The 26,195-nt window shown below is 37.4% G+C and overlaps 4 protein-coding genes and 2 non-coding genes across 7 annotated transcripts; 2 read left to right on the forward strand and 4 right to left on the reverse strand.

The window, feature by feature from the left end:
- The first annotated feature begins 1,060 nt into the window (after positions 1-1,060).
- TRNAC-GCA (transfer RNA cysteine (anticodon GCA)) lies at positions 1,061-1,132 on the forward strand. The gene has a single exon. It is a non-coding gene; the product is annotated as a tRNA-Cys (tRNA).
- An 889-nt stretch (positions 1,133-2,021) lies between these two features.
- LOC114732515 (probable ADP-ribosylation factor GTPase-activating protein AGD6) lies at positions 2,022-6,933 on the forward strand. The gene is given in 5 exon segments (XM_028919805.1): positions 2,022-2,990; positions 3,088-3,177; positions 5,927-6,261; positions 6,263-6,429; positions 6,840-6,933. Coding segments are annotated over 4 exon segments (1,362 nt in total). The 5' UTR covers positions 2,022-2,219; the 3' UTR covers position 6,429; positions 6,840-6,933.
- A 2,263-nt stretch (positions 6,934-9,196) lies between these two features.
- Positions 9,197-13,850, reverse strand: LOC114732502 (cation/H(+) antiporter 20-like). Its single transcript, XM_028919780.1, has 4 exons — positions 13,671-13,850; positions 12,556-13,581; positions 10,042-10,986; positions 9,197-9,960 (listed from the first exon to the last, which is right to left on the reverse strand). Exons 1-4 carry the CDS (start codon positions 13,848-13,850, stop codon positions 9,580-9,582), a joined length of 2,532 nt encoding a protein of 843 aa, XP_028775613.1. The 3' UTR covers positions 9,197-9,579.
- Positions 13,851-19,615: 5,765 nt separating this feature from the next.
- Positions 19,616-19,689, reverse strand: TRNAV-AAC (transfer RNA valine (anticodon AAC)). Its single transcript has one exon. It is a non-coding gene; the product is annotated as a tRNA-Val (tRNA).
- Positions 19,690-20,606: 917 nt separating this feature from the next.
- On the reverse strand, positions 20,607-21,173 carry LOC114732511 (histone H4). The gene has a single exon (XM_028919792.1). It carries the CDS (start codon positions 21,109-21,111, stop codon positions 20,800-20,802), a length of 312 nt encoding a protein of 103 aa, XP_028775625.1. The 5' UTR covers positions 21,112-21,173; the 3' UTR covers positions 20,607-20,799.
- Positions 21,174-22,425: 1,252 nt separating this feature from the next.
- On the reverse strand, positions 22,426-25,344 carry LOC114732469 (kinetochore-associated protein KNL-2 homolog). Of its 2 annotated transcripts, none has more exons than XM_028919755.1 (8): positions 25,227-25,344; positions 25,035-25,120; positions 24,708-24,852; positions 23,797-24,216; positions 23,563-23,617; positions 23,273-23,331; positions 22,904-22,989; positions 22,426-22,625 (listed from the first exon to the last, which is right to left on the reverse strand). In XM_028919755.1, the coding sequence occupies exons 1-7, from the start codon at positions 25,287-25,289 to the stop codon at positions 22,930-22,932; spliced, it is 888 nt and encodes a 295-aa protein (XP_028775588.1). In that variant the 5' UTR covers positions 25,290-25,344; the 3' UTR covers positions 22,426-22,625; positions 22,904-22,929. The 2 variants fall into 2 exon arrangements, with proteins under 2 accessions (XP_028775588.1, XP_028775584.1); XM_028919751.1 differs by having other exon boundaries at positions 24,708-24,855.
- Between the last annotated feature and the right edge of the window lie 851 nt (positions 25,345-26,195).

Raw genomic sequence — 26,195 nt, forward strand, 5'->3', positions numbered from 1 at the left:
TGACGTAAAACACCTTATCAGTATGGTTTTGGACTTTCAGCTTTGCAAACATGGCTGAGCAACTAAATTTCTGTCGTTTTTTTTTTGGGGCGGATCCAGTCCAATCACTAGTATAATGGGAGACTGACTAAAAAGCCCCGATGCTTTTATTTATTTAGTTATTCATTACTCATTCCGTTTCTTATTATAAAAGACATTTGATGCTTATGGCATATTCTTATATATAAGAGATACTTAAAAGTTGTCTCTATTTTTTTGTGTTGATTTTCTATTTTACCCATATTTATTATCTCCAACTCACACTCTCTCTCCTTCCCACTTCTCTTTCTTTGAATAATTTACCATTGTTCTCTCTCATGCTCTCTCTTCTTATTAATGAGGGCCTTTTTGAAAAAAAATTATACTTTTTACTCATTAATTGTTCTTAACTAATTTTAATTGTTTTTTTATCAATATAATTCAGTTATTCGTCTCTTATAATAAGAAATGGAGGGAGTATTTAATATGCGCTGATAATGAAAGCGAAAACTCATGGCATGGAATTCCGCAAAAACTAAAACAAGGCGTCCCAACTTGATACGCTAATGTCTCATCTCAAGTCAAGACACCGGACACCGGACACCGGACACCGGACACCGGACACCAAGTGTTATTGTCTAAAATGAATACGCGAAAGATTGATTTAATTTCCACGTAAGCACTCAATAATTTTAGCACACTAGTTTGTGAAAGAGAACTCCGAAGAAAATGCTCGGATCTTATTTATAAGTTTTAAATTTGAGGAGTGTAGTTCATTTTATAAGCTTAACTTGAGTTTATTGTAATGCATTTTTTTAATGTTGTTTTTAATTATTTCTCTTTTATTATATTTTCCCACACATTCTCTTTCACTCTATTTTTTATTTATTATAAGGACATAGTTAAAAACAAAATCCATTTCTAACATATTTATTATTTTTAATTAATTGTTTATTATTCGTGTTAATTATTTAATACTTGCAGGAGGGAAACAAATTAACCGGCTTCTAATATTAAGTAAATTTGAACAAAGTTCAACCAAGGGTCCATAGCTCAGTGGTAGAGCATTTGACTGCAGATCAAGAGGTCACCGGTTCGAACCCGGTTGGGCCCTTTTGTGTTAATGTTTTGGGATAATTAATATATAAGTCCTTATAGTTTCAACTGGTTTTTAATTAGGTCCCTATAATTTTTTTTCTTTTTATCAGGTCCTTATACTTTCATATATTTTTAATCAAGTCCTTATAATTTTTTTCTTTTTATCAGATCCTTATTGTTTTACATTGTTTTTAATTAGATCCTTGTAGTTTTTATTCTTTATTTTACAAATAATAATATTTTAAAAATAATAAATTATTGTAACAATCTTATGTTAATATTCTTTTAAATTTTTAGCTAAACAATATATTATTTATTTCAATTTGAATTTTCATAATTATAAAATTCAAATTATAATAATAAATTTTTCTAAAATTAAAATATGATTATAAATAATTTATATTTAAGTATAATTATTATTCTGATTATTTATTAATTACTAAATGATTATATTAATTATTTTTTCCAATTATATAATTATTAATTTAAAAATGAAATTAATTTTAAAGAATAAAGTTAATAAATAATTTTTCAAAAACTACAAAGCACCTAATTAAAAAATAAGTGAAACTATAAGGACCTCATAAAAAGAAAAAAAAAAAGAAGGACCTAACTAAAAACACACAAAAGTAAAAGGATCTGATAAAAAGAAAAAATTTTATAAGGACCTAATTAAAAATCAGATAAAACTATAAGGACCTAGAGATTAATTATCCCTAATGTTTTTAACGAAATCCTTATCCTTATATATGATTGTGGCTGTTTTCAGAAGTGATGCCCACATACAATTGGACTTTTTGGAATGACGAGTTGGGCCGTTGGCCCGTTTATAATTTTTAAAGGTCTATAAATGGACATCCTCTGGTTGAAGAACGGCGTTGGGATTTGGCTGGCTCCAGTACTTTCTCTTAATTATGTGACCATTAACGTTAACCTTCACTTTTACCATATTGGTGGATCCTCTCACAATTCCGAAGCATCAAGGAAAAACGAAGCGGAAGGGAGAGAGGATCGCTCCACTTTATTTTTATCAGATCTTTCAATTTATTTCATTTGCTTTCGGTGTTCGAGCATCCCGTTCAGATCCATCGTGTAGGATCTTCATGGCGGCAGCGAGGCGGCTCCGGGACCTGCAAGCCCAACCGGGGAACAGGATCTGCGTTGATTGCTCTCAGAAGAACCCCCAATGGGCGTCCGTTTCCTATGGAGTTTTCATGTGCTTAGAATGCTCCGGCAAGCACCGTGGCCTCGGGGTCCACATCTCCTTCGTCCGATCCGTTACGATGGATTCCTGGTCCGAAATCCAGATCAAGAAGATGGAAGCAGGTGGTAATGAGCAACTCAACGCCTTCCTCGCCCAGTATGGTATCGCCAAGGAGACCGATATTGTCACCAAGTACAATACTAATGCGGCTAGCGTTTATAGGGATCGAATTCAGGCCCTTGCCGAGGGACGACCGTGGCGGGATCCACCGGTTGTCAAGGAGAACCTTGGCCCTGGGAAGAGCAAGCCTCCTTTGCCAAAAAGTGGAAACGATGGAGGCTGGGATAGTTGGGATAACGATGACGGTGTCAGATCTCCCCATGACTTCAAGCGCAACATGTCTACGGGGGATGTGAGGGGGTTCAATGGAGGTTCGACCGGCAGCAGGCCCGCGAGATCGAGGTCGACTGAGGATATCTACACGCGGTCGCAATTGGAGGCTTCCGCTGCCAACAAAGATAACTTCTTCGCTCGCAAGATCGCAGAGAACGAATCACGACCCGAAGGGCTTCCCCCCTCGCAAGGTGGCAAGTACGTTGGATTCGGATCTAGTGTCGCACCTTCCCGGGTGACTAACCAACAAAACGATGTCTTCTCAGTTATGTCTCAGGTGATTCATTGTGGAATTTCCTAGTCTTTTTTCTCTATGGCGGAGAAATAATACGTTCTTGTAACCAATTTTATATTACATGTTTGTTTCTATCTAGGGATTTGGTAAATTGTCTTTGGCTGCTGCCTCAGCGGCTCAGTCTGCTGCTACTGTTGTTCAGGCTGGCACTAAAGAGATCGCTACCAAGGTATTTGCATCTATTCTGTTTATAAGATGATGTATCAAACCGTCATGATTTGTTCATCTTGAATTTTTTTTGTTTAAGGCGTGATAGATATTGTGCGACCAAACGGCATCCCGATGCTGTCACGTGAGTTTATCAAGATTTCTTCTACACATCAATCAGAAGCAAGGAACAAAAAACCGGACCGGTCAATAAACCGGTTAAGAGACTGGGTCAAGGGTTAATGGGTCAGATCGGGGTCAGACCGGGGTCAGACCGGTAATAATTAAAATAATTTAATTTAATTAAAATGTGTAAAATATTCCTATTTTAACTGAAAAAGTGATATTTAATTAATTTTTTTTTCTTTTTAATTTCTCTCCTTTTCATACATTAAAATTTTTATTGTTTTTATTTTTTCACTTTTATTCCCTATCCTTTCCCCTCATTCACGTGGCTTGCTCTGCTTTTTCAGTTTTTCCTCTGCTCTTTCCTTACTGCCACACACATCCATCAAATCACACCCCTTGCCTTTTGTTTTACTCCACTGCATTTGCACGCCAACCTTGTCTCCTCTCCCTCCAAGCCTCTCCTCTCTTCTCCCTTCGTCCTTACCTTCTCCCTCTCTCTCCCCCCTTCTCCCTACCTTCTACGAGGGACATAAGTTGAGTTTGTGAGTTGAATACTGAGATAAAGTTAGATAGTAGTGACAACCATGGAGTGCGAATGACGGTGATGGAGCAAGAAGTGAAGAGCGAAGATGAACTTGATGTCACAGCCACGTCTTAGCAACGACGAACACAGATGAGCATTCTGGGCAAACTGGCAGAGATTTGGAGTTTCTTTTCTTTCTTTCTTTCAGTTTGTGTTTAATTTTTTTTTTTTGAATTTTGAAACATAAAACAAGGTTGTTTCCCGAGGGTGGAAGTCTGCAACTGGAATATTGAAATTATTAAACCGGGCAACCCATCTTAACCGGTGGGTTACCCGGTTTTTACCGGTTCTTAATGGTTGAACCGGTTTTTTTACCGGTTTGAGTATTGTCCGGTTTTTTTCTCAACCAGACTGGATCAGAGACCGGTTCACCGGTTTTCCGGTTGAACCGGCCGGTCCGGTCCGGTTTTTTTTTCATTCAGAAGACACGACTTTACTCCATCTTTCTTAGACAATTAAATACTAGAAATAAGGAAACGAATAACAGATGAATGTTTTATACTTTTCTACTTACCAACAGCATCAATTCTTGATTTTTGTTAAGTACGAACCGTAAATTCTGTGAGTGAGGAATGTGAAGATCAATTATTGCCCTCTTATTCCATATCTTCTTGATTTCTGTGTTGGTTTTGAGAATAAATAATAATGATTAGACCAATAGTGGTGCACAGTGGAGAGGATACATGAAAAAGAAAAGGTGTTGAATGACGAAAATGGGGAAGTAATGCTGAGATTTCCATATGGGTAATTTTGAAAGATTCCATTTATTTTACTCAGATTTATATTATTGCAAGTTGTACGTCATATAGTTGTTAGTTGATTTTATCTTCGTGTTTCTTAGGTGATAAATCATATTCTCATGTTTAGGAAGTTGATGCAAGTCTGTTGGGGGGAAAAGAAAGAAAATATATTTGGTGCATCTTTCTTGAGTTTTTTTTTTTTTTTTAAATAAATTGTTTATAAATTTTTGCTTCAGCTTAAGCATTTGAAAGTCATGATTGGCGCTGATAAGGACTCCAACATGCTTCTAATAATATTCTACTTCATAATATATTAATTTTGAAGTGGATTTTCTGAGAAATTAATTGGACGCGGGTTTGAAAGTTAAGCTTACAATGAGGAGTGGCCTTTCATGCTATTGATCTTCAAAGAACTTTATTTTTTGACGAATTGGTACTATTTACTGCTGATGATCCATGTACCATTGTTGTCTCTTTATGCATTCTTGAGGATGAGAGCTGGCAATGAGAAAATGTAAACTGATTATGGGGTAAGCAATTAGTGGTTTGGTCAAAAGCATTTTCATCATTCTGTATAGAGGCATTGGCTCTTTTTGTATAGAAGCATGCACAATAAGAACTTGATCACATCCCTTAATCTTTCCTTTTGTACCTGACAAGAGAATGCTGCGGGCGATGTTTGAACCACAGCACTGATGCAGCATGTGGGAGTTTGGTAGACAAGGGAGAGAAGGAGTGCAAGACTCCAAGAGTAGGGAGTGTGAGAGATCTGAAGCATTAGGGAGGGAGATGAGAGAGCACCATCAACAGGGAAACAGGGTTATGACTGAACAGGGAGGGAGAGTGAGAAATTAGGGAGAGATGGTGTTGTGAGGTAGGGGATTAAGGAGCGGGTGTCTGAGTTTAGATATTTGTGAAGGACTGTAGGCTGCGTGAGATTGGAAGAGACGAGAGAAATGGCCAAACAATGAACGCACTGAAGAAAGACTGAAAGGGAACGTGGAGGCTGGCGTATGACAATTAGGTTTATCCTTGAACCACACTAAATGCTCTACATCATAAAAAATATATATAAAAATATATTTAATTGAGTTGGTCCTGTCTATCTAGATCTTATTTTATATAAGAAAAAAGAACAAGCGGTCAGTCTAGTGGGTTCAATTATCAGTCTCAGTTCAGTTTTGCTTACACCAGTTATTTTTGAGATATTGCTTCATGAATTACATTATAGAGTCATAATGTTTTCTTTTCATTGAAAAGAGGAATAGATGGTGGCTCATATTCATTTATTCATTTTCTATATTTATTCTGTATGCCAGGTAAAGGATGGTGGCTATGATTACAGAGTCAACGAAACTGTCAATGTTGTCTCTCAGAAGACATCAGAGATAGGACAAAGGACGTGGGGGATAATGAAGGGGGTCATGGCTTTGGCTTCGCAGAAAGTTGAGGAGTACGCCAGAGATAACCCAAACTGGACATCTGATAACTGGCAGCGAAATGAAAATGGTAGAAATGGCTATTATCAAGAATATAATCAAGAGAATAAAGGTTGGAATTCTTCTAGTGGAGGAGGGCAACCTTCATCAGCTGGGCAGAATAATACTTATCACTCAAGCTCATGGGATGACTGGGGCAATGATGATACTAGGAAAAGAACCAGCTAAAGCATCAGCTACTCATAACAATGATGGTTGGGCTGGCTGGGATGATCCTAAAGATGATGAATATGATAATTCGTACCAGAGTGTATCAAATAAGAATGCAGTTGGTCAGAATGGGAAGCCAGGTGACAGGTGGACAGGGGGAGGCTTTATGTAAGGTTTGTATATTATGACATTTGAACAATATGTTTTCTTTTTTAATTATTTTAAGTGGAAATGGAGGGAGAACAAACAAAAGGAGAACAGAATGAAAATTAAGCGTATTTCTAATGGAATCTGCAAGTATCTTTCAACCTGCTTGGCCATCGAACGGCTTGAAATGTTAATATATGTTACATTTGTGTCGACATGCTTTTGTTATTGGGGAGGACATTGGCTAGATGATTAAATGCAGAATCTTGGGACTAGGAAGAATCATATTTTGCTTTCTTATGCGTAATTAATTTTGTCGTTCATTGTTTACTTTATTCTAGCTCTCATTTCATGCATATCATTTGAAATAGATATTCACTATTGAAACCCTTGCCTGACCCGAGTCTGATCCTTTCTTCACATTACTATAATTCAGCATAAATGACAAAATTATGGTAGCTTTCGAGGCGATCACATGCAGGCCAACAGGGATGCCTCTAAACATGATGGATGTAACCAGACTGTCGAGGATAAGTTGTCGTACAAGGGTCCAAAGGAAGGGCTTGTCGCTTAAATTTGAAGAACGCCACTTCCTGGAATTGTGAAGAAAACAATATTTTGATATGAAAACTTCCAAATTGTTTTGTATTTGTTGCAACCAAATTTGCCTGTTAATTTTTCATTTGCCCCATATTGAACACATGGCTTTTATTGTCATTTCCCCGAAACTTGTTATTATTTTGAGTCAACTCAAACTGGGGTTAATGCAAAAACAGCAGAACTCCTTTATATTATATATTTTGATGAGGTATAACTTTTTGGGATAATATATCTGGCAGTCCTTATAATTTTATTAAATTTTGAATCAGGTCTTTGCAAATTTTTTTCTTTTTATGGAATCCTTTTTGTATAATCAGCTTGGATAGGAGTCCTTCCGTCACTGACTCTGTTGATTTATGCTAACGTGGCATTTTCTTTCTCAATGGCCCCTTCGCCAACAAAAATAAAAGCCATTTCCAGCCTCACCCTCCCCTTTCAGCCTTCTTCCTCGCTTCCCCTCCCCTTCCATTCTCACTCTCTCTCCTTCCTTTCTCTCTCTTCTGCTTTCATGGTGATGAAGAAGAATAGGATGAGGGTATAAGGGACTGTATGATAATGACGATAGTGTTGCTCCCCATCTCCTTTTACATTGTCTCCTTTTATAAACCCTTAAAACTAATTACGCTGTCACTTTGTAATTGCATCATTAAAAACATGTTTAATTAATAATAAAAAAGGAAGTTTGAAGGAATGGATTCATGTCAAAGCAGCATGGTGATTATTTGAAACACGTCAGTCCCTTGTACCCTCCTATTCTTCTTCACCGCCATGAAAGTAGTAGAGAGAGAGAGAGAGAGAAGAGAGAGAGAGTGAGAATGGAAGGAGAGAGAGGAAGAAGGCCGTAAACTGGGGGTGTGGTTGGGAAAATGGGGCAAGTAAAAAGATGATGATGGAGACCAAAGAATGAGAGATAGGAGACTGGGTGAAGGAGTGGGGAGAGAGAGAGGATAAAAGCTGGAGAAGAAGATGCCGCCTAACACAAATTAACGGAGTTAATGACAAAAGGACTCCTATCCAAACTGAGCGTACAAAAAGGACCTCATAAAATGAAAAAAATTTACAAGGACCTGATTCAAATTTTATTAAAACTAGAAGGACTGTCAAATTTATTATCCCTAACTTTTTTATAGGAATCAATGGACATCTGTTTCTTTTCGCTCCTTACAGTAATGTTCGGCGGCTGGCTTATGGCCCTGATTTTAGCATTCTTTAATTTTGAAAATTTGGCTGTCCCCGACAGGGATGAGCGAACAACTGTTTTTCCGTCAGTTTGGTAAAAATAAGTTACCGTAACCGGATACATTTTGGGATGTATTTTTTCGAAAGCCCAGTCCGGTAAATTAAAAATTATTTGGGTGATATATTATGAAAATTACCTTTAAATGTATAATTATTTTTAAAAACAAGAACATAAACATAGAAAGATAAACTTATACTACTTTCGGTCTAAATTATGAAACATAATTTATAGTACGAATGATATTTTATAATTAGGGCCGGAGGTAGTAATATGCAAATTTTGTTGTTTAAAACTTGATTTGGTGGGAAAATATGAATATAGAAATATTAGGTTATAATACCCTTTTGTCCTTTTTTATTTTTATTTTTTGGGGACAGTTATACCCTTTTATTCTATATATACAATAAATCTCTTAAAAAGCTAACAAGTAATAACTTGTATTTTTTAATTTTTGCGCGCTCGTGTTCTCTTATTTGATGATTAACATATTAATTGTACTTTCTATTCCATAAGTTAATGATTAACTCGTCTAAGTCGAGACGCGCGGAAAAATTATACTATCTCCGTTTTTTAATATAAGACCTCAATTGATTTTTATTTTGGTCCTAAATATAAAACCCCAATCTACTTTATTTTTCATATTTATATTTTTTTTTCAAAGAAGTCCTTCTAATAATGATAATTATAGCTAATATACTTGATTAGTAAGGATATTTTAGGAAAATTAACACTCATTCATTACAAATAATTAACTTAACTTACTTCTTTAATCTTTTCAAATTAGTCAACTAATTCTTATAATTAGGACCAGAAGTAGTAATTAAGAATACTCAATGTGTTGGTTTTTTTGTTTTTTGGGTTGTTGGTCCAAGCCAATGTGCATTGCTATTATTTGAAAAAATAAAAAATAAAGAAAAGGGCCGGAGAGGGTAATATGATCTGGGAAGGGAACAAACAACTGCCAATAGAAATACATTTCTTACTGGACATAATTTGACTACAGAACTTTTATTGCGGATTAGTTGACGCCAATTTACACATTTTCTGATTTTCCACAGACTGAGGAAGTAACTAAATCTCATACGAACCCAAGCTCGACGTCTTTGCCTTTATTCTTGAAGACGATGCATTATTCCTTGATATGCATGTGACGAGGTACTTAAGAAAGTTGAAGTGACGCTACGCTGACTTGCTGATCCTTGGCTTTTTGCCTTTATAGGCCCTTCATGGGAAATTTTCCTGCCATCAAACTGAGCATTGCCGTTTCAGAAACCAAGAATTGGCGAGCTACAGAAGACCAACCGTTAAACGCATAAGTAGTACCAGTTCGGTTCCGTTAAACGTTGTTGTCGTTTGATGTCGAATTGCCTTTCCCTATGGACGACTCGTCGTACTGAACTAGCACTTTAGATACGGGAGACTCGTCTCCCACTTCCGCAGCGTGTTGCTGAATGACCAGCACCGACGACCCCACGCCTTGTCCTGACGACGCCAGAATGTCTCCGATTGGACCCAACTCCGCGTGCTCCGCCTGCCGCTCTGCCAATTTCGCTACCATGCTCGACGGAAACCGCCCCTTCCCAGCAACTATCAGATCGTAATCCCCGCTACGTCCTATCCCGAAAACCTCCTCCACTATGTTGCTCGCTGCCTTCTCTATATAAACCGCCGTCTTCCACTTCCTTCTGAACTCCTCTAGAGTAGTTTCATCTAGGCCCTGCAATTCCGCACAGTCATTAATTTTTCGAACAAACTGAAAAAAAGTGTGTGCCAGTGTGTTTGAAATCGATTTTCTTACCTGCTCTTTCTCACGGTTCATCGTCGCGGTGGAGAAGCTGTAGTTTTTCTCGCTGCACTTATTTGGGGAAGGGCGTAACACGACTCCGTCACCTGCCAACCCATTTGTATCCACGAATCTCACAACGGTGACGTTAACCGCCGTATGCTCAGCCATTCTGCCACCCAATTCGATGGCCTCTCGATCATCGGGCCCACCAAAGAACAAAATACAGACTCGTTGGGTAACGTTCGGGGTTGTTCCTGCTGACCCATTTCCATATCCTCGATCTACAAGCACTGCCACAGAACATGGTGAATTCTTGAGCACCCTCTGGTTCACACCTCGCCATCCATGACCCACGTTGTCCCATGCCTCGTGGCTCTCACTCCCAATTTCTTCCTCCTCCATTTCCATCCTCCACTGCTTGTGAAACGGCAAGATAATCATAGTCACTCTCTTCTGCTCCGCCACGTGGCAAATGTCCTCGTGCATGGTGGACAGGGAAGAGATGGCTGTGCTGGGCCGGACGGAAACCCGTCCGCATTGACTATAGGCCTGAAAGGCTCCGGCGAGGCGGTCATGCCACTGTCCACCGCGGAAGCGGTTGAAGAGAGGGAAGCCATTCTTGCGGGCGCGCCGGGCCAAGACGATGGAGGAGGAGCGTTCGGTGAGCTCAACGAGGTGCATGATGAACAACTTGAGGGGAGACTTTTTGGTGCTGCGAGTTAGCTCGATGAGTCTGATGATGGAGGGTACGTTGCCGGGACCGTGCACGCAGGCTAGCACTCGCAGCTCCCCGGCCGCCTTTTTCTTGGAGCTCGAAGATAAGTCGCCCAGCTTACGGTGGGTCCTCGCTGAGATGCCACGTGCGGGCCTGTAGATGGCCATCACCGTCGGGGTTGTGATGAAGGTGGTGAACAGAGCCATCAGAACCAGAATAGCGAACATCTCATCGTTCAGGACCTGTCAAGGCATCTATTTCCTTAGTTACTTCAAATCAGTACATGGCTCTTTCAGTATGTACCAAAAAATAATTCAGTCAAGAATCCAATTTTTTTAAAAAATATTTTTTAGAATTATCCTCAATCAAGTTGAAAAATAAAATTACTTCTCCCATCGTATTTCTATCAAGGCAAAAAAAAAAAAAGGTACTCTGAAAATGAGTCACATGTATTTTATTAGATTTTATGAAGAATCTTGGTATTACCATAAATAAACCCTACATATAGAAACACATGCTCGAAGGTATTTGACACTGTCAAATTTTTATTTGTGTATATATCAATTAATGTATCGTTAATATTTTCATTCAACTAGATTTGATTTACTAGCTCAATTAACGTTTTTATTATTTAACTAGTAAAAAAGTGCCCTGAAATGTGCACGTGCGACATGCATGGTAATATTAATACATGTATTGTGAACTAGAGGCACTTATCACTGGTTGACAAATGAAGCGCAAATCTTTGTCATTGAAAGTGGGAACTTGGGAATATAAGTCGGAAGAATCCACAAAAATGATAGCCCTCTTGGTGCGTCATTATCATCGAGATCACTCTCAATCTCAAAGAGAGGAGCTGGGAACCTCTAATTTGTCACTACGCATGATCTGTGGTTAATTATTTGGACCACACTTAGTTTTATTCTCCAACACAGTACTTAATAATCATTGGAAACTTGTTCAGTAATGGCCAGTTTTGGGAAGGACGTACCACAGTTGAATCAAAGGGAGGAATAGTCTCTGATGATTGAGACTTATAACATACGGCTAGTGAGAGAAGGCTATATATTATCTATGCTGCTAAAGCCAATGAAAATTATTTCAGCCGAACAGGTTTCATAATTAGAAGCAGGAAAGTGGTGCGAAGGGGCTTAAGTTGGCGTTTGGTCTGGATGAATGAGAGAGATACATCTCAACCTCAGCATTTAAATCTGCTTTCACTTTGCTACTTAGTTCTGAGCTGTTCAGAGGGACACATATATACCACACGTCAACCTTAGAGATGAGAATAAACTAGCTTATATTCAAACCCATGTAGAGTCATCACTAATTACTGCCAAATACATCGGAGACACAAATCTCCAACTTCATTAATCCTTGGAAAATCTCCGTTGCTAATGATGACAGGCAAATATACGGTTTATGCACTTAACACGTAAATATCCCCAGACTTTTCCAATTAATTGTAGAAAATTAGACATCAAAATAGAGACCGACATATTTAGTCAATATATATATATATAGATATAGATATGTCCCAGCCACCTTGCAAAATTAATTTTCAGGAACGAAAAAGTATGATTCTTTCATATCTTTCCACTGTCCAGCTTCTTTTTGTGAAGAAGCATAGGGGTAACGGAAAAGAGGGCGAGAGATACACCCTCGCTTTGGTGTGATGAGGTGCAGTTGGAGAACATATTAATATTACGGTCTGAATGAAACATTAAAAGGCCACGTGTCGGCCAGAAAGCATGAAAGGGCACGTGGCACTTAGATGAAAGCGTTTGGAATTTGAAAAAACAAAAGCTGACCTTTTTCTCCTTGCCAATGTTGAGCACGATAAGCTCCACCAGGCCTTTGGTGTTCATGAGGACGCCCAGCGTTAAGGATTCCCTCGCCGGAATCAAACACATCATCGCCACCGCCAATGTCCCCAGTATCTTGCCGGCGCAGGCAGTGGTTATGACCAGGGCCAGTAGCCCCCAGGCCTCACCGCCTCTGATTTTCGCCACGTCCGTCTTCAACCCGCTCGATGCAAAATATAGCGGGAGAAGCAGACCCGACACGAAATCCTCGATCCTCTCTATTAGTCTCTCGGCGAAATCTCCTCCTTTCGGAATTGTTAACCCGAACACGAATGCTCCGAATATCGAATGGATCCCTATAAAGTCGGTCATGAAACCCGACACCATCACTCCGGCTAAGGTCAGGCAGATGTACGCCTCGTCAACTGCTTCATGCTCCGACGAGCATCTCCGGGCCACCCATTTCATCGCGGGTCGGATCGCGACCATCATGAAAATTACGAAAGCAACCCCTGAAAGAAGAACCCACACTGACACTAAGGGGCTCTTATGATGCCCCCCGTCGCCGTCGCCGGCTATAGCTACTGCCAGAGCCAGTAGGATCCACGCTGCGACGTCGTTGAATGCGGCTGCGGCCATGGCGATCTCTCCCACCTGGGTAGTTAAGAGTTTGAGCTCGGCTAAGATACGAGCGAGCACAGGGAATGCCGTGATGGAGAGTGCGACGCCCATGAAGACCACAAACTGACCGAAACCAACCTTGTCCACTCCGTCGACGGTTTTTCGAAGCAACATGGCGACGCCGATGCCCAAAATGAAAGGAACAGAGATGCCAGAGGCGGCTATGGCAAAGGCTCGGCGACCACTCCGGCGAATGGAGGTTAAGTCGAGTTCGAGACCGACGAGGAAGAGGAAGAAGAGAAGACCTATGCTAGCGACGGATTCGAGTATGGGAGTGCTCCAAGATGGGAATATACGGTGCATGTAAGCTTGGCTCCTTCCGAAAGCCGATGGGCCAAGCAGAATCCCACCCTGTAAGGTGTAAAGAAACACAAGCATTGACCATTATTAATAGTAAAGAAGATAGAGATAATGATGATAATGGAAAATAATGAACGTACGACAATCTCAGCGATGACTTTGGGTTGGCGAAGAGGTTTGAGAAGGAAAGCGAGGGAACGGCTGACGAGGAGGATGAGGAAGGTTTGAACGATGAGGAGAGGGAAGGCGTAGTCGAGGGGGTTATCGCCCTGCCAAGCTCCATCGGAGGAGGTTTTGATGGAGGTGATGTTGAAAACCATGATGTTTGCCAAGAAGCTGAACAAAGGTGGTGCGGGGTGGAATGCTAAACCACTTCTGCGGAATCGTTCCTATTTATAGAAGACAATGCCACAAAAGGTTGCTTTTTTGTTTGAAATACACTTTTTTTAAAAAATATTTTTCATCTCTTTTATTTGGAATTTTAATTTTAACTCCTGATTAAAAACATATTGAATCAATCGTCGGAACCATTTTGACCACAGTTTGACAGTGCATTATGATTACTTAATTATGAACCAATGTCCTGATTGATATATGATGTTTTATACAGTGTCCTAGCTTTTTTTTTTTTTTCCCGGATAAGATACGTTGTCCTCGTTAGATTCCACATTCTAATCCCTCTCTCTCTTTTTCATATTTATTTTTTCCAAACTAATTTATTTATTTTTTAACTGATACGTAATATAATGTTGTATAGGGATTTTTTGGCAAATTAATTATGTAACTTTTATTAAGAATTGAGAATTGGGAGCAATAAAGTTAACACGAGGCTATTTAAGTTTTAGGCCGTCGTGAATGGAAGCACATGTTCTTATTCCTATCTTGTCTGTATGCTAATCCATCAGTTCATGACCAATTTTTCTAGGTGAGAACCCCAAAATAATAATGCTTTTATCCCAAATCATGCCAAACATAATATATCAAAGGAGGTTTGGCTCCGTGTTTAATAAGCATATATATACTATCCCCTTTCCTAAATATAAGAGCTCATTAATTAACTAATTTAAATAGATTAAAAAATAATTTAAATTAATTATTTGTAATAAATAGGTGTTGTTTTTTTTAATATATCCACACTAATCAAGTGTATTGACTATAACTACTATCATTAGAAGGATTACTTTAAGAAAAACATACATAAATATGATAAATAAAGTGGACTAAAATCTTATATTTATAATTAAAATAAAAATTAAATAAGGTCTTATATTAAAAAAACCGGAAATAATACTATATATTTACTTGGGCGATTGTATTGGGCACTTTAAGTTCCAAACTTCCAATTAAGGAGCGTATATGGTGCGTCTCCCCATATATGCGCGCACATTTTACACGCAAATGCATGCCAATTATTGATTGATTAATTTAAATTTGATGTAGCCCTTATACTCTATCCCATTCATAATATAAGATGTTGGTTTGGAAAAAAAAAATTATGGTCCAGTTCATCCCTATTGAATGTAAAAGAGAGATGAGAATCATTTTTTAAGGGTAAAATAAAAAAAAAACTTATCATTTTAAAATACATTACTTTCAGTTCTAATTATGAGATCTCATTTGTAGTTTACAAATGAGATTTGATAATTAGAACTAGAGGTGATACTTAACGACTAAACTTTTATTTTTTGATTTATGAGAAAAGTTAAGTAACTTCTAAATAGAAGGTAGAATATATTAGGAATAGGAGAAATATTATTACAACGCGCGTGTGTGAAGGGAATGGCCAAAGTGTAATTTCCGCGGATAACCAAAGCATCCACAGCTGTGCGAGGAACCTGGCGATCCACGAGGAATTGAGAATGATATTGAGAAGGGAAATTAAAGATGTGTGTTAAAGAAAACAGAGTGATAATTATCCATAACTTCTACCTCCTGAAGTTTAATATGCAAATGAGACATAAAAAATATTTAAACTTTATTAGGACTTTTCTGCAATTCTCTCTATTATTAATTTAATAATTTTTGTATTCGATTTCATTTAATATAAATAATTAAAATAGTAGTCACATTGGCGTCCGTGTCTAGTGGAAGAAAAAGAGATGCTTGTCTTTGTTATCGTGGCAATAAAATGAGGGACCAAAAGTACGGAGTTTTTCTTTATTCTTTTTTTTTTTTAAATAATGAAGGAAAGTCTTATTAATTAATTAGGCGGCCACTTCAATTAATTAATTTAATGCATATAAAAAGATGGTTTATACATGTAATATCCAATCCTTAAACCATTTTGCAATGGCCGTGGTATCCTAAACTTACTTTTAGTGTATTCAACACTTTAGAGTGTTTTTTCTGCAGTAGTACTAAAGATCCTAAGTTTATAGTACTTATTGCTAATAAGAAAACTATTTTAAGGGTAAAATTTTACCAAAAAAATTACTTGAGAATATCGTATGCCACTGAAAAAATATTTTAAGTGTGCTAATTGCATCAAAAATTAGTTTAGCACATTATGTGTTACTATAAAATATTTTAGGGTATTGAATACGCTTTAATCCTATATATATACTGCATAAGGTTACTAATATAAGAATTAGTTAGTTTTACATTTAATTTAGTTCTAAATATAATATTTTAATATATGTTATTTCTAGCATTTATCTATTTTTTTAAAGTAATCATTGTAATAGTTGCATATGTTAAATTTTTCATCAAATAGTAGTTATAACCAATACATATGATTAATAAGGGTATTCTAAAAAAGTTAACACATATTTATTACAAATAACTAACTTAACAAATTTTTTAACATATTCAAATTAGTCAATTAGTTCTTACATTAATAAAAAAGAATAATATATATGAGTTCCTTTGTGCCATGGAATTTGGAGGGCGAATTCATGTCCTCAAATATTTTTCCTTTAAAAAATAGTTAGCTTTTATACGAATAATTTTTTATCCTTTCCATGCAAGATAAATAATATATTAATAGATTTAGGTTGAAAATTAAACATTCAAACAGTAAAAGAATTAGAGAAAAGAGATAAAAAGTAGAAATGCTATTAATAAATAAAAAATGGCACACAGCCCAATCAATGCAAAACTGCATTATTCTTGTGGCTTATAAATAGTATATGGTAGATAAAAGTTGCATTGTTTATCAACAACAATGCCCCTGGTTAAAAAAAAAAATCAACAACAATGCTCTTCTAAGAAATAGATACACTATAGATAAACATATCTAATAATAATAACAACAACAATAACAATAATAATATGTGCTGGGCAACATTTACTAGCTTTGATTTCTTCAGTATGACAGAAATGAGATCATAAGCGGTAGATTAACCAAAAAAGTGGATTTCCTCAAAGACAGATTAACGTATGAGTTCGATTTCGTAGATTCTGATATTGTTCAAAGCCCCAAGAAAAGCAAATCAAGGGCACATTTTTTAATTTATGAGTATTAACTTGTCATATGTGTGCGTAGAACAACTATAATCTGTGAGTTTTACTCGTTCCTTGAGTTTGAATAATACTTCACTTCCTTCATGGATCTGCGTCCTATAGCAACGTAATAACTCTTCTCCCTTCACTACTTCTCTGTTAATATTTTTATCTGATGCTGTAATAACATTATTTGACAATTATAAAAGCTACTTAAGACAATTAATTTACCTATTTGTAAGTGAACTCGATTTTCTCTAATAAACAGGGATTTAATTTGCAAATATTTCTTGAAAAGGAAAGTTGACAACAAATATAAAATCACGTGGAATTATCATCACAAATATAACTTTGTTTGAATTCTTGGATAATATTGGACCGTATGTGTTGCATGAAATGATTGGAATCATTAAACAAGACACACTCCTCACAGATGATAAACAGTAGTTTTGGTTCGGAGGAGAAACGTACGTGTCAAATTATAATGCTTTGATACTTAAATTGGAGCCCTTTATCCTTTGTTCTTCTGACCAGAGGGTCTCATCGCACGCATCAAATTAAAGTAAGGTTCCATGATAAAATTTCATAGGCAATAAATAATTATGAGATGGACTTATTGTACTACACCATCATTCAAGGATCCTCCTTTCTTCGGTTGATCAGCAATTCGAGTCTAAAAGGCTAGTATTAAAGCTCACATCTTTCTCCTTTTAAGATGGAAACTCCCATATATGATTGGTCTTGCTTTAACCCTGATTCCATAAGTCCATTGTACAGGAAAATCACAAGCAGATGCTCTTAGTCTAATTTCTATGGTCCTCAAATCAAGAATCGATCACCATGCACGTCACAAAGATGCCAGCAAAAAGCGATCCCCTAAACAAGATTGATCTCTATTAATATTCCTCTCCCCTGAATTACCACAAGCTTTTAGCTCCAAATTCTCTCTCTTTTCGCCCCTTCATCTTCGACATCACTTTCGCCTCATCTCTATCAGAACTTGAAACCTTTCCTTTTTAATCCTATTAGAATAAGATTATATCCAATAATTTTTTCAACACATGCATACATGTGCATGTGCGCTTGCCTGCCCCCCAAATGAATGCTTAGTGATTATGGAATTAAGATTATAATTACATAACGTGAAAAGAAGGTCAAAGGGGAGGCCCATTGTGCGCGGTTGGTGTCTGTGAATGCCCTTTTCTCAAAGATAATAGTGGGAGCACTTGTGAATTGTTGGGATACACAGAGAGCAACTCGTTGGGTCTCGGAAGCATCATCTAGCCTCAACCAGGCATGGTGCTCTCATGAATTTTCATTTTCAAATTATGGACATTCATTCATCTTCAAAAGGTGCTCTCATGAAACAAGTTTTAGTCCAAGTAGAAGGGACTTGGACATCTTAAATATCATGTTCTGGGTTCGATTCTTAGGACAGTATGTATGGCAAAAAAATCGTTGGGAGAGGTCCCCGCAACGGCATCTGACAGTATTCCAAGAGATTAGTCTCTTACCATTCAGGTGAAAGGATACTCTGGACAACCAAACAAAAGAAGGGTTTGTTTCAGCCCAGAAAGTTAAGTTGAGATCATTCACACCAATCACTTGTTGCTTCTTGCTTCATCCACTGTTAATTTCTCTGACAGCACATATATAAGAATAATTATTAATAGCAACAAGAAAAGAGATTTTCATGACCACGAATTAGATAGTGCAAGATCAAACAGTAGGACTCACTTATGATGTCTGGGAATATCCATATGTAGTCTGATGAATTTGAAAGGGAAGGATTGAGGACGAGGGGGAGTGGTTGGCAAATCCCAAAATGGTATGGATGTAATATTTGTGGAAGTCAATTATTTCCGAAGTTCGCGCACAGTGGATATATATAAGCTATCAACTACTGATCCGCGTTATATGATTAATTCAGCAGATGCTCTGTTTGCTACTTTCACTATTTTTGTGCAAATCCTTGTGGCTGTAGCTTTCGTTGAAACTTGAACAGTTAACTTTTAAGCGCAAAGCAACAAAACAATCGTCTCTCTCTTGACGTTTCTTCCTCTTTCATTGGCGAAGAAGAGGCTGAAGTTAATTGCCAATGCTGATTATACTTAATAAGGTATAGATAGGCAAGCTTTGTGTGTTGTGTGCGTGTGGGATCGATTTAGCTTGCCCCACTTAGAAATGAGAGGTTTGAAGTGCATGAACCCAAAATGGGGCCGCAACTGGCACAAAATGAAGGAAGTTGACCATAAAATGTGATTTCATTTTCCAGCTGATGCATGAGAAGTGCATATGATTAAAATTAAACGAAAAAATAATAATTAAGGAACCAAAAGTGATATATATATATATATATATATAATTGAAAGGGGCCTTTGCTTTAAAAGGCATATTAGCTTTGACAACGAAAACTTGGAGCCTTGAGGGCTAGCTAGATAAACAAAAATCATCATCTGTGCAATTTCCAAACGATGAAACCAAGTAATTATACATCAACTGCAGAGTTACCCAACTTACCCTCAATCCAGCTATTCCTTGTTTTACTATATTTATGTGTACATATAGCAGTAAGCCCAAAAGACTCTAAACAAATGGAAACAAAATAAGAGGTAGGAAAAGAATAAATAAATAAAACAAAAGGTGGCGTCGCCCGGACTCGAACCGGAGACCTTCAGTGTGTTAGACTGACGTGATAACCAACTACACCACGACACCCTCGTGGTCTCGTTCATCTACACAGATATATCCAGAATCATCTGATATAAGATTCTTACCGCCCAACGAAGAGACACGAAAGAAAGTGCAAGAATTGTGAACATACCAATGAAATTAATGATAATTAAATTGGCCAAAGATAACGGAAAATTTGATGGTCAATTTTGCATTTTTTTATTAAAATGTAGGAACAAATCATAATTCACAAGTTAATCATTGGTCAATAATCCTCCTATTTAAACTGACGAGGGGTATATTTAATGCAGCTACACCCTTAAAAAGTGATTTCGATCTTCGTTCTTGCTAATGTCGGCGCAAGTAAAACCGTCTTCCCTCACCGATCCGTATCCTTTCATTGCCGCAGGACTCGAGGCAAGAGAACAGGTTTTTCTCCTCCAATTTTCAATTGGATAGCTTTAGACATGCATCTGATTAGTAAATTAAACTCAACTCCCAAACTAAAAACCTCTCACCACATTTGAGTGGGCCAAACAAGACATTATTGACCGATAATAAAAGGCTATTAATGTTACAGTAGTATTGGGTTGGACATTAAGTCCAACAAGATCAGCATCGGGCCGACCCAACCCACAACATTCGGACATCAGATGATTAACCGCCAGCAAAGGGCTCAAGTTCTTTTAAGTTTTAAAGTCTACTATCCCCAGATGAAATGCGTGTATAACAATCAATTCCGCGATACTTTGTTCATCGATCGCAACAAAGTTGAGGTGAATGACGGGTACCATTTACATGAAGTAAAGCAGCCGCATTTAAACGTATTTTATCTATGAATCCGATACAATTACCGGGATAACAGTAAAATCGCCTCCAACGCTATAATTTGGGTCCATAGATTTTATACCCGGTCAAAAATTGGTAACGGTGAAAGTTCCATCAGAGCTGAACAATAAAAGAAAAAGAATGGACAAGATTTGATTTGATATAGGAGAAACTACCAAACATCACATTAAAACCGGATCCAAGGATACATTTCAAGATGTTGCGAGAACTACAAGGCTGAAAATAACATCTAATTGAACTTAACATTTACAAACACAATCCCTAAACAAAAAACCCTAAGAAGAACCTTCGACTTCGATACTGAAATCAACCACCGAAACCGTACAATGTCCTACCCTGCCTCTTCAGCGCGTAAACAACATCCATGGCGGTCACCGTCTTCCTCCTAGCATGCTCGGTATAGGTCACCGCATCGCGAATAACGTTCTCAAGGAAAATCTTCAGTACACCGCGAGTCTCCTCATAGATGAGACCGCTAATACGCTTAACTCCACCTCTACGAGCCAATCGGCGAATTGCAGGCTTGGTAATACCCTGAATGTTATCGCGAAGCACCTTCCTGTGCCTCTTGGCTCCTCCCTTCCCCAAACCCTTGCCTCCCTTTCCACGGCCCGACATTTTCAACGAGGAAGTGACAGAAATCCCGAGAGCGATGCACTGAGAGGACTCGGTCTTCGATATTCCGTGAACCGCCAGCGGAGCACCTAGGTTTATATAGAGAAGTTTTGTTCGGTAGGGTTTGTGCTTTTTGGTCCCCGAAACGGAAATGACTGTTTTCGACCGTTGGATTAGATATTCATCGATGGCTAAGAATAGGAATCCGCGTGATGTGTTGTGGACTCTAAGGGCCGTCGACTAAACTAAATCGTATGGTTGCACTTTACGGGTCACTACGGATCAGTGACGTGGCAATATTTGGAAATGCTTCTTATAAAAATAAAAGCGACATCCTATACAATCGCCTCCTATCAAAATTTACTTCTAATTTTAATTCTAATTCTAATATATTTCATCATAATAAAAAAAAATAATAGCATGCCTTATAATTAAGTTAAAAAATTCTTCTTTATCTGTCTTATATAAATGAGGCAAAATTGATGATGTGCCACACATGTATAATTAGACTACGATAGTAAGAAGAAAAAATTAATATTGCATTACACTCAATTGCCAAATCCATTACACATGTAACCTAAGCTAATAGGAGTTTGTAAAAAAATTATAAACATTAAAAGACAAATGTAGATTAAAATTTTATATTTAAAATAAAATCAAATTCTTAAAATAGTTCTTATATCAAAAAGACCAATGTAGTATTTTTCACTAAAATTTGAAAAGGAATTTTAGCCCATGGAGCTTAGCGTGGGTATTAAATAATTACTCCTCCGGTCTTAATTATAAGACCCAATTGACTTATTTGAGGAGATTAAGAAAGTAAGTTAAGTTGGTTATTTATAATAAATAAGTGTTGTCATTCCTAAAGTATCCTTGCTAATTAAGTATATTGGCTAAAACTATCATTATTAGAATGATTATCTTGAAAAAAAATGCATAAATATAAGAGACAAAATGGATTGGGATCTTATAATTAGAACCAAATAAAAAGTCAAATAGGGTCTTATAATAAGGACCGGAGGAGTATTAGATTATAAGATGATGAGTTTATGCGCAGTCTCATATTCTAAAAGCAGAGTGAAGCCAAATAAAAAGGGGGGGGGGGGGAAAACGGATTCTAAAAGCAGAGTGGATAAATTGACACGACTATTAAACTTGGGGGCAACATTCACCTATCGATAAGCTTCTCATTGTAAATATTCGAGAGTTATCAACGTAGTTGCAATTCAGAACTCAGAGCGTTTTATATAAGAAAACTGCCTTGAAGAGCCCTCTTTAGTTGAGTAGCTTCGACAACTGCATGAACTAGTTGATCGCTAATAAATACAGGTCATATTCACAGAATTAGTGTCACATGAAAACAAAATATCGAAATACTAGATACATAACCTACACCACAGCCACAGGAACAATAATGAGTCGACTATTTTACATCTGATCCTGTTCAGCCACACCGACACTTGGACATTCTTCATAATGGAGGGGGCGAAAGCCATCCAATGCACGCTTCAATCGCCCTAAACACCATGAGGCGCTATACCTTTAGATGAGTACTCTTGTATCACTAAAGAATTTAAGACCAACATATATACCTCAAGAGTTTTGTTACAAGCAGATAAATATTTCATATTTCCAAAGTACGTATAATAGTTCGATTTTAGTCTTTTTCCCATTGAAATACCGTCTATTAGTTTAAATACATAATGAGTTTTCTTTTTTCCAAGAACCAGAAATCAAAATATTTGTTAACCTCGGGCAGATTTGCGCCGTTATGCATCATATGTTAAAGAATTACCTTCATAGTCTGCACCATTCAACACATTACTTCCTTTGCTTTTTCTGGGATTGTGCTCCATCCAGGATTTCAGTTAGGCTGTGGTCCTGAAATACATAACAATAAAAAAATAACGTCAACCACACCCGACATAGGCATTTAAGTAAAATTTCGACAGTTGGAATGCAGTGGTGGAAACAATCAGACACAATTTAAAGGAATTAATAAGAATGATATTAAAAATGAACCATGATCAACTAAGAGATGATCAAATCATGGGATGAACAAAAATCAGACACATTCAACGTGCATGATATATGCAAGCCATGCAAGATGATCACGGACAAAAGCTGAGCAAAAGTTTGCATAATCACGTAAATAATCACATACCGCATCATAAACAGGCATTTGATTGCGCCAGAACTCCAGAGGAGGAAGCAGCCGCCTACCTGCAACACACAAAGCGATTGACATTAACAGAAAAATAATCTAAAACTGGTACTCGTTTATCCATCAATTTGGTATTTGAGAAATTCTTCATCTTCCATAAACGGGGCACCAGGCCAAGCCCAAGCACATAGACTAATAATACAGGCCAAAATTGACAGGAAAATTAAAATGCCGTCACCCATCCCCAGTGATGAGGTAATACAAAAAGAAAGAGTACAGGTAATACTCACCTGACCTGGATCTCCTAAAATTGGATAAATCTGGAGAAACTGCAGATGATTTCTCCTTCAAAAACCAAACACATGGAAGCACCCTTTAATCAATAGATGTATCACAAATAAAGCCATTCGAGCTGGATGATAGTCATAAGCCAATACAATTGACAAAAAATAGACATAGCAACACAAAAAATACACACTACAGTCACAAATAAACGTGTGTTTACATAAGACACTACTACTTACATGTGAATCAAAGTTAATTCTCTTTTTACTCCTCTTTACAGATAGGCTTCCCCTAGTGGTGTCAGCTGAAAGAGGCTTCATTTTTCTTTTAGGATCAGCTGATTTAGACCGATTCATTTTTCTGTTGGACATGGTCATCTTTGGCCTAGCGTGGCCCAGGACAACTTTTCTTGCGCTACATTGATTTTCAGTATTTCTCAACCGAGTTCTAGATTTTCTAGATGCAGATCCTCCAACAGAATGTTCTGACAACTCATCTATTTCCCCCTGTGAGTGAATGGGTGTAACTGGGCTTGTTGGTTCCTCTTCATTAGAAGTAATGATATTTCCTGAATCAATGCCAGTAGCAACTTCTTTGAAGAAGTTAACAACACAGCCCTCCCAGTCAGGAGGAAAGCCAAATATAAAATGATTGAAAACCTGGCCAGAGAGCATATGGTAACAACATAAATACATAGCCCTCATAGTATTAAATTTGCAAATAAGAAAATTTCAAGATATATAATCTTCGCTTGCCACAAGGAACGCCAAAATATGTTATAGATTGCCCTAGAAAAGGCTCTGTGGCCCTATCAGCTCACATTCTCAAGCTTATAATAAACAAACAAGGGTGTACCCACATCATTAACATTGGATAGAAACATATAAAAATTAAGGATTGAAGAAACACAGGATTCACTTTGTTAAATCAAGTAAAACGCTGGAGTACTCCAGACCAAGGCTTATTCACGCAGCTCTCTTTTTTTAACATATCCATATTGTCACTAATGTAATCATTTTTTATGGTTTATGAAAAATATGACTGTCGATTAAGATTAACACTCTGCAATGCACTGGCAACTATGCTATGAAGCAGTGGGATGTTGTAAAAAGTATTTATCAGGTAAGAGCAAATTTTGAATTTTACAAACCTCACATGGGAAGCCGTTCTCCTTAGTTTGCAGCTCATTAATGAAACCTATAATAATAAGATAAATTCCATCTGCTGTCTCTAAGGTAGATAAATCATGTCTTTTGATTATTGGAGCAGAAACAAACACCCGCTTTGCATCTTGCCTGCTAAAGTCAACCTATGTCAGAAACATTATTATTTTTATGTCAACTTAGCCTCACATAACTTTGATTTATGTTTCCATGACCACAATGCAAGTAAAAGGAAGTAATGACAAAGCCTAGTGCAAAAAAAGGCATCAAATGTAGGTGGACCTGAAATCCCCAAAAATGAAATGGGGTCTTACTTTCTGGAGGGGTAGCCTGCAACAGCTAATAGCCTCCCATGGAAGTCCGTTTCAGCTCTAACCAACCACCAATTGTGCAAGCAAACCTTCAAGAAAAATGGGGGGAAAAAAAGAATCAGAAACTGAAGATAGTGGAGAAGGAAGCATAATGCGATGGAAATGGCACGGTAAGACGGGAAATGAGTGGATAACCGTGGGCAGGAAAGCAGATGAGATGTTGGATGGAGTTGGAGTTGAATCAATTTCCGAAGCCATGAACGAGGCCACTGAGCTTCTTCTCAGGTTTTGAGTTTAGTACGGGAACAATAGCAACAATTTAAGTTTTTTAATGAGGAAATAATCATAGATCTATAATGTTCCTCTTAAGATCCCACTACTTCTTCGTCGCTCAGCGCCGACTAGCAGAAAATCTTAGTGCTGATCAAATAGTAGGAATCATCTATCTATCTCACTTTGCTTGAGAACTCGCCTACAACATGGACAAATCCATATTAACTCCACCATATATAGGAATATATTACATATGCTTATCAACTAAAAAGCTGCCAATCATAAAAATTATAATTAAATCAGCAAAGTTCCATTGCTAGGCCTTGTGGTTATTCAAGTAAACTGCTTAGCGTGAGAAAATAGGAAATAAGCATCTTTTTTTTTTTGGACCAAAAAATAAGCATCTTTCAGAACCAGATTGATCATGCCTGCTATCTGTACTTCTTCAACCCAAATCCCAATCCTGCAATTCAGCAATCAGGACATTCCGGACATTCCAAAAGATTGCAATTAAGTTGTGATGATAAAAAGCAGCTCTGTCCCAATATAAAATATGGACTCGTATCATCCAATAAGCCAAAAGGATGTGCCCTTGGCTGCGAACTACATCCATATCTGGTATTTTAATCATAGGTAGACTTTAGAACGGAACAATACCAGGATATTCTGAAACAACCCCAAAGAAATTCAACGTTTACATTACATAATTGTTTGGTTAATACAGAATAATAGAAAAGCAATGATCAAACAGACGGATTTAATTTCTCATGCAAACAACGTGATAGAGCATGCCATTGAAAATTAAAAAACTAATGCTATTACAAAATCACAGGCAGTGCAAGGAGCAAAGGTTAATGGTCAAAATGTGAAGCTAAAGAGTGGTCCCGCATA

This window comes from Neltuma alba, unplaced genomic scaffold, assembly GCF_004799145.2.
Source record: "Neltuma alba isolate B1F8T4 unplaced genomic scaffold, ASM479914v2 tig00002559_pilon, whole genome shotgun sequence".
In the NCBI taxonomy this organism is placed as follows: domain Eukaryota; kingdom Viridiplantae; phylum Streptophyta; class Magnoliopsida; order Fabales; family Fabaceae; genus Neltuma; species Neltuma alba.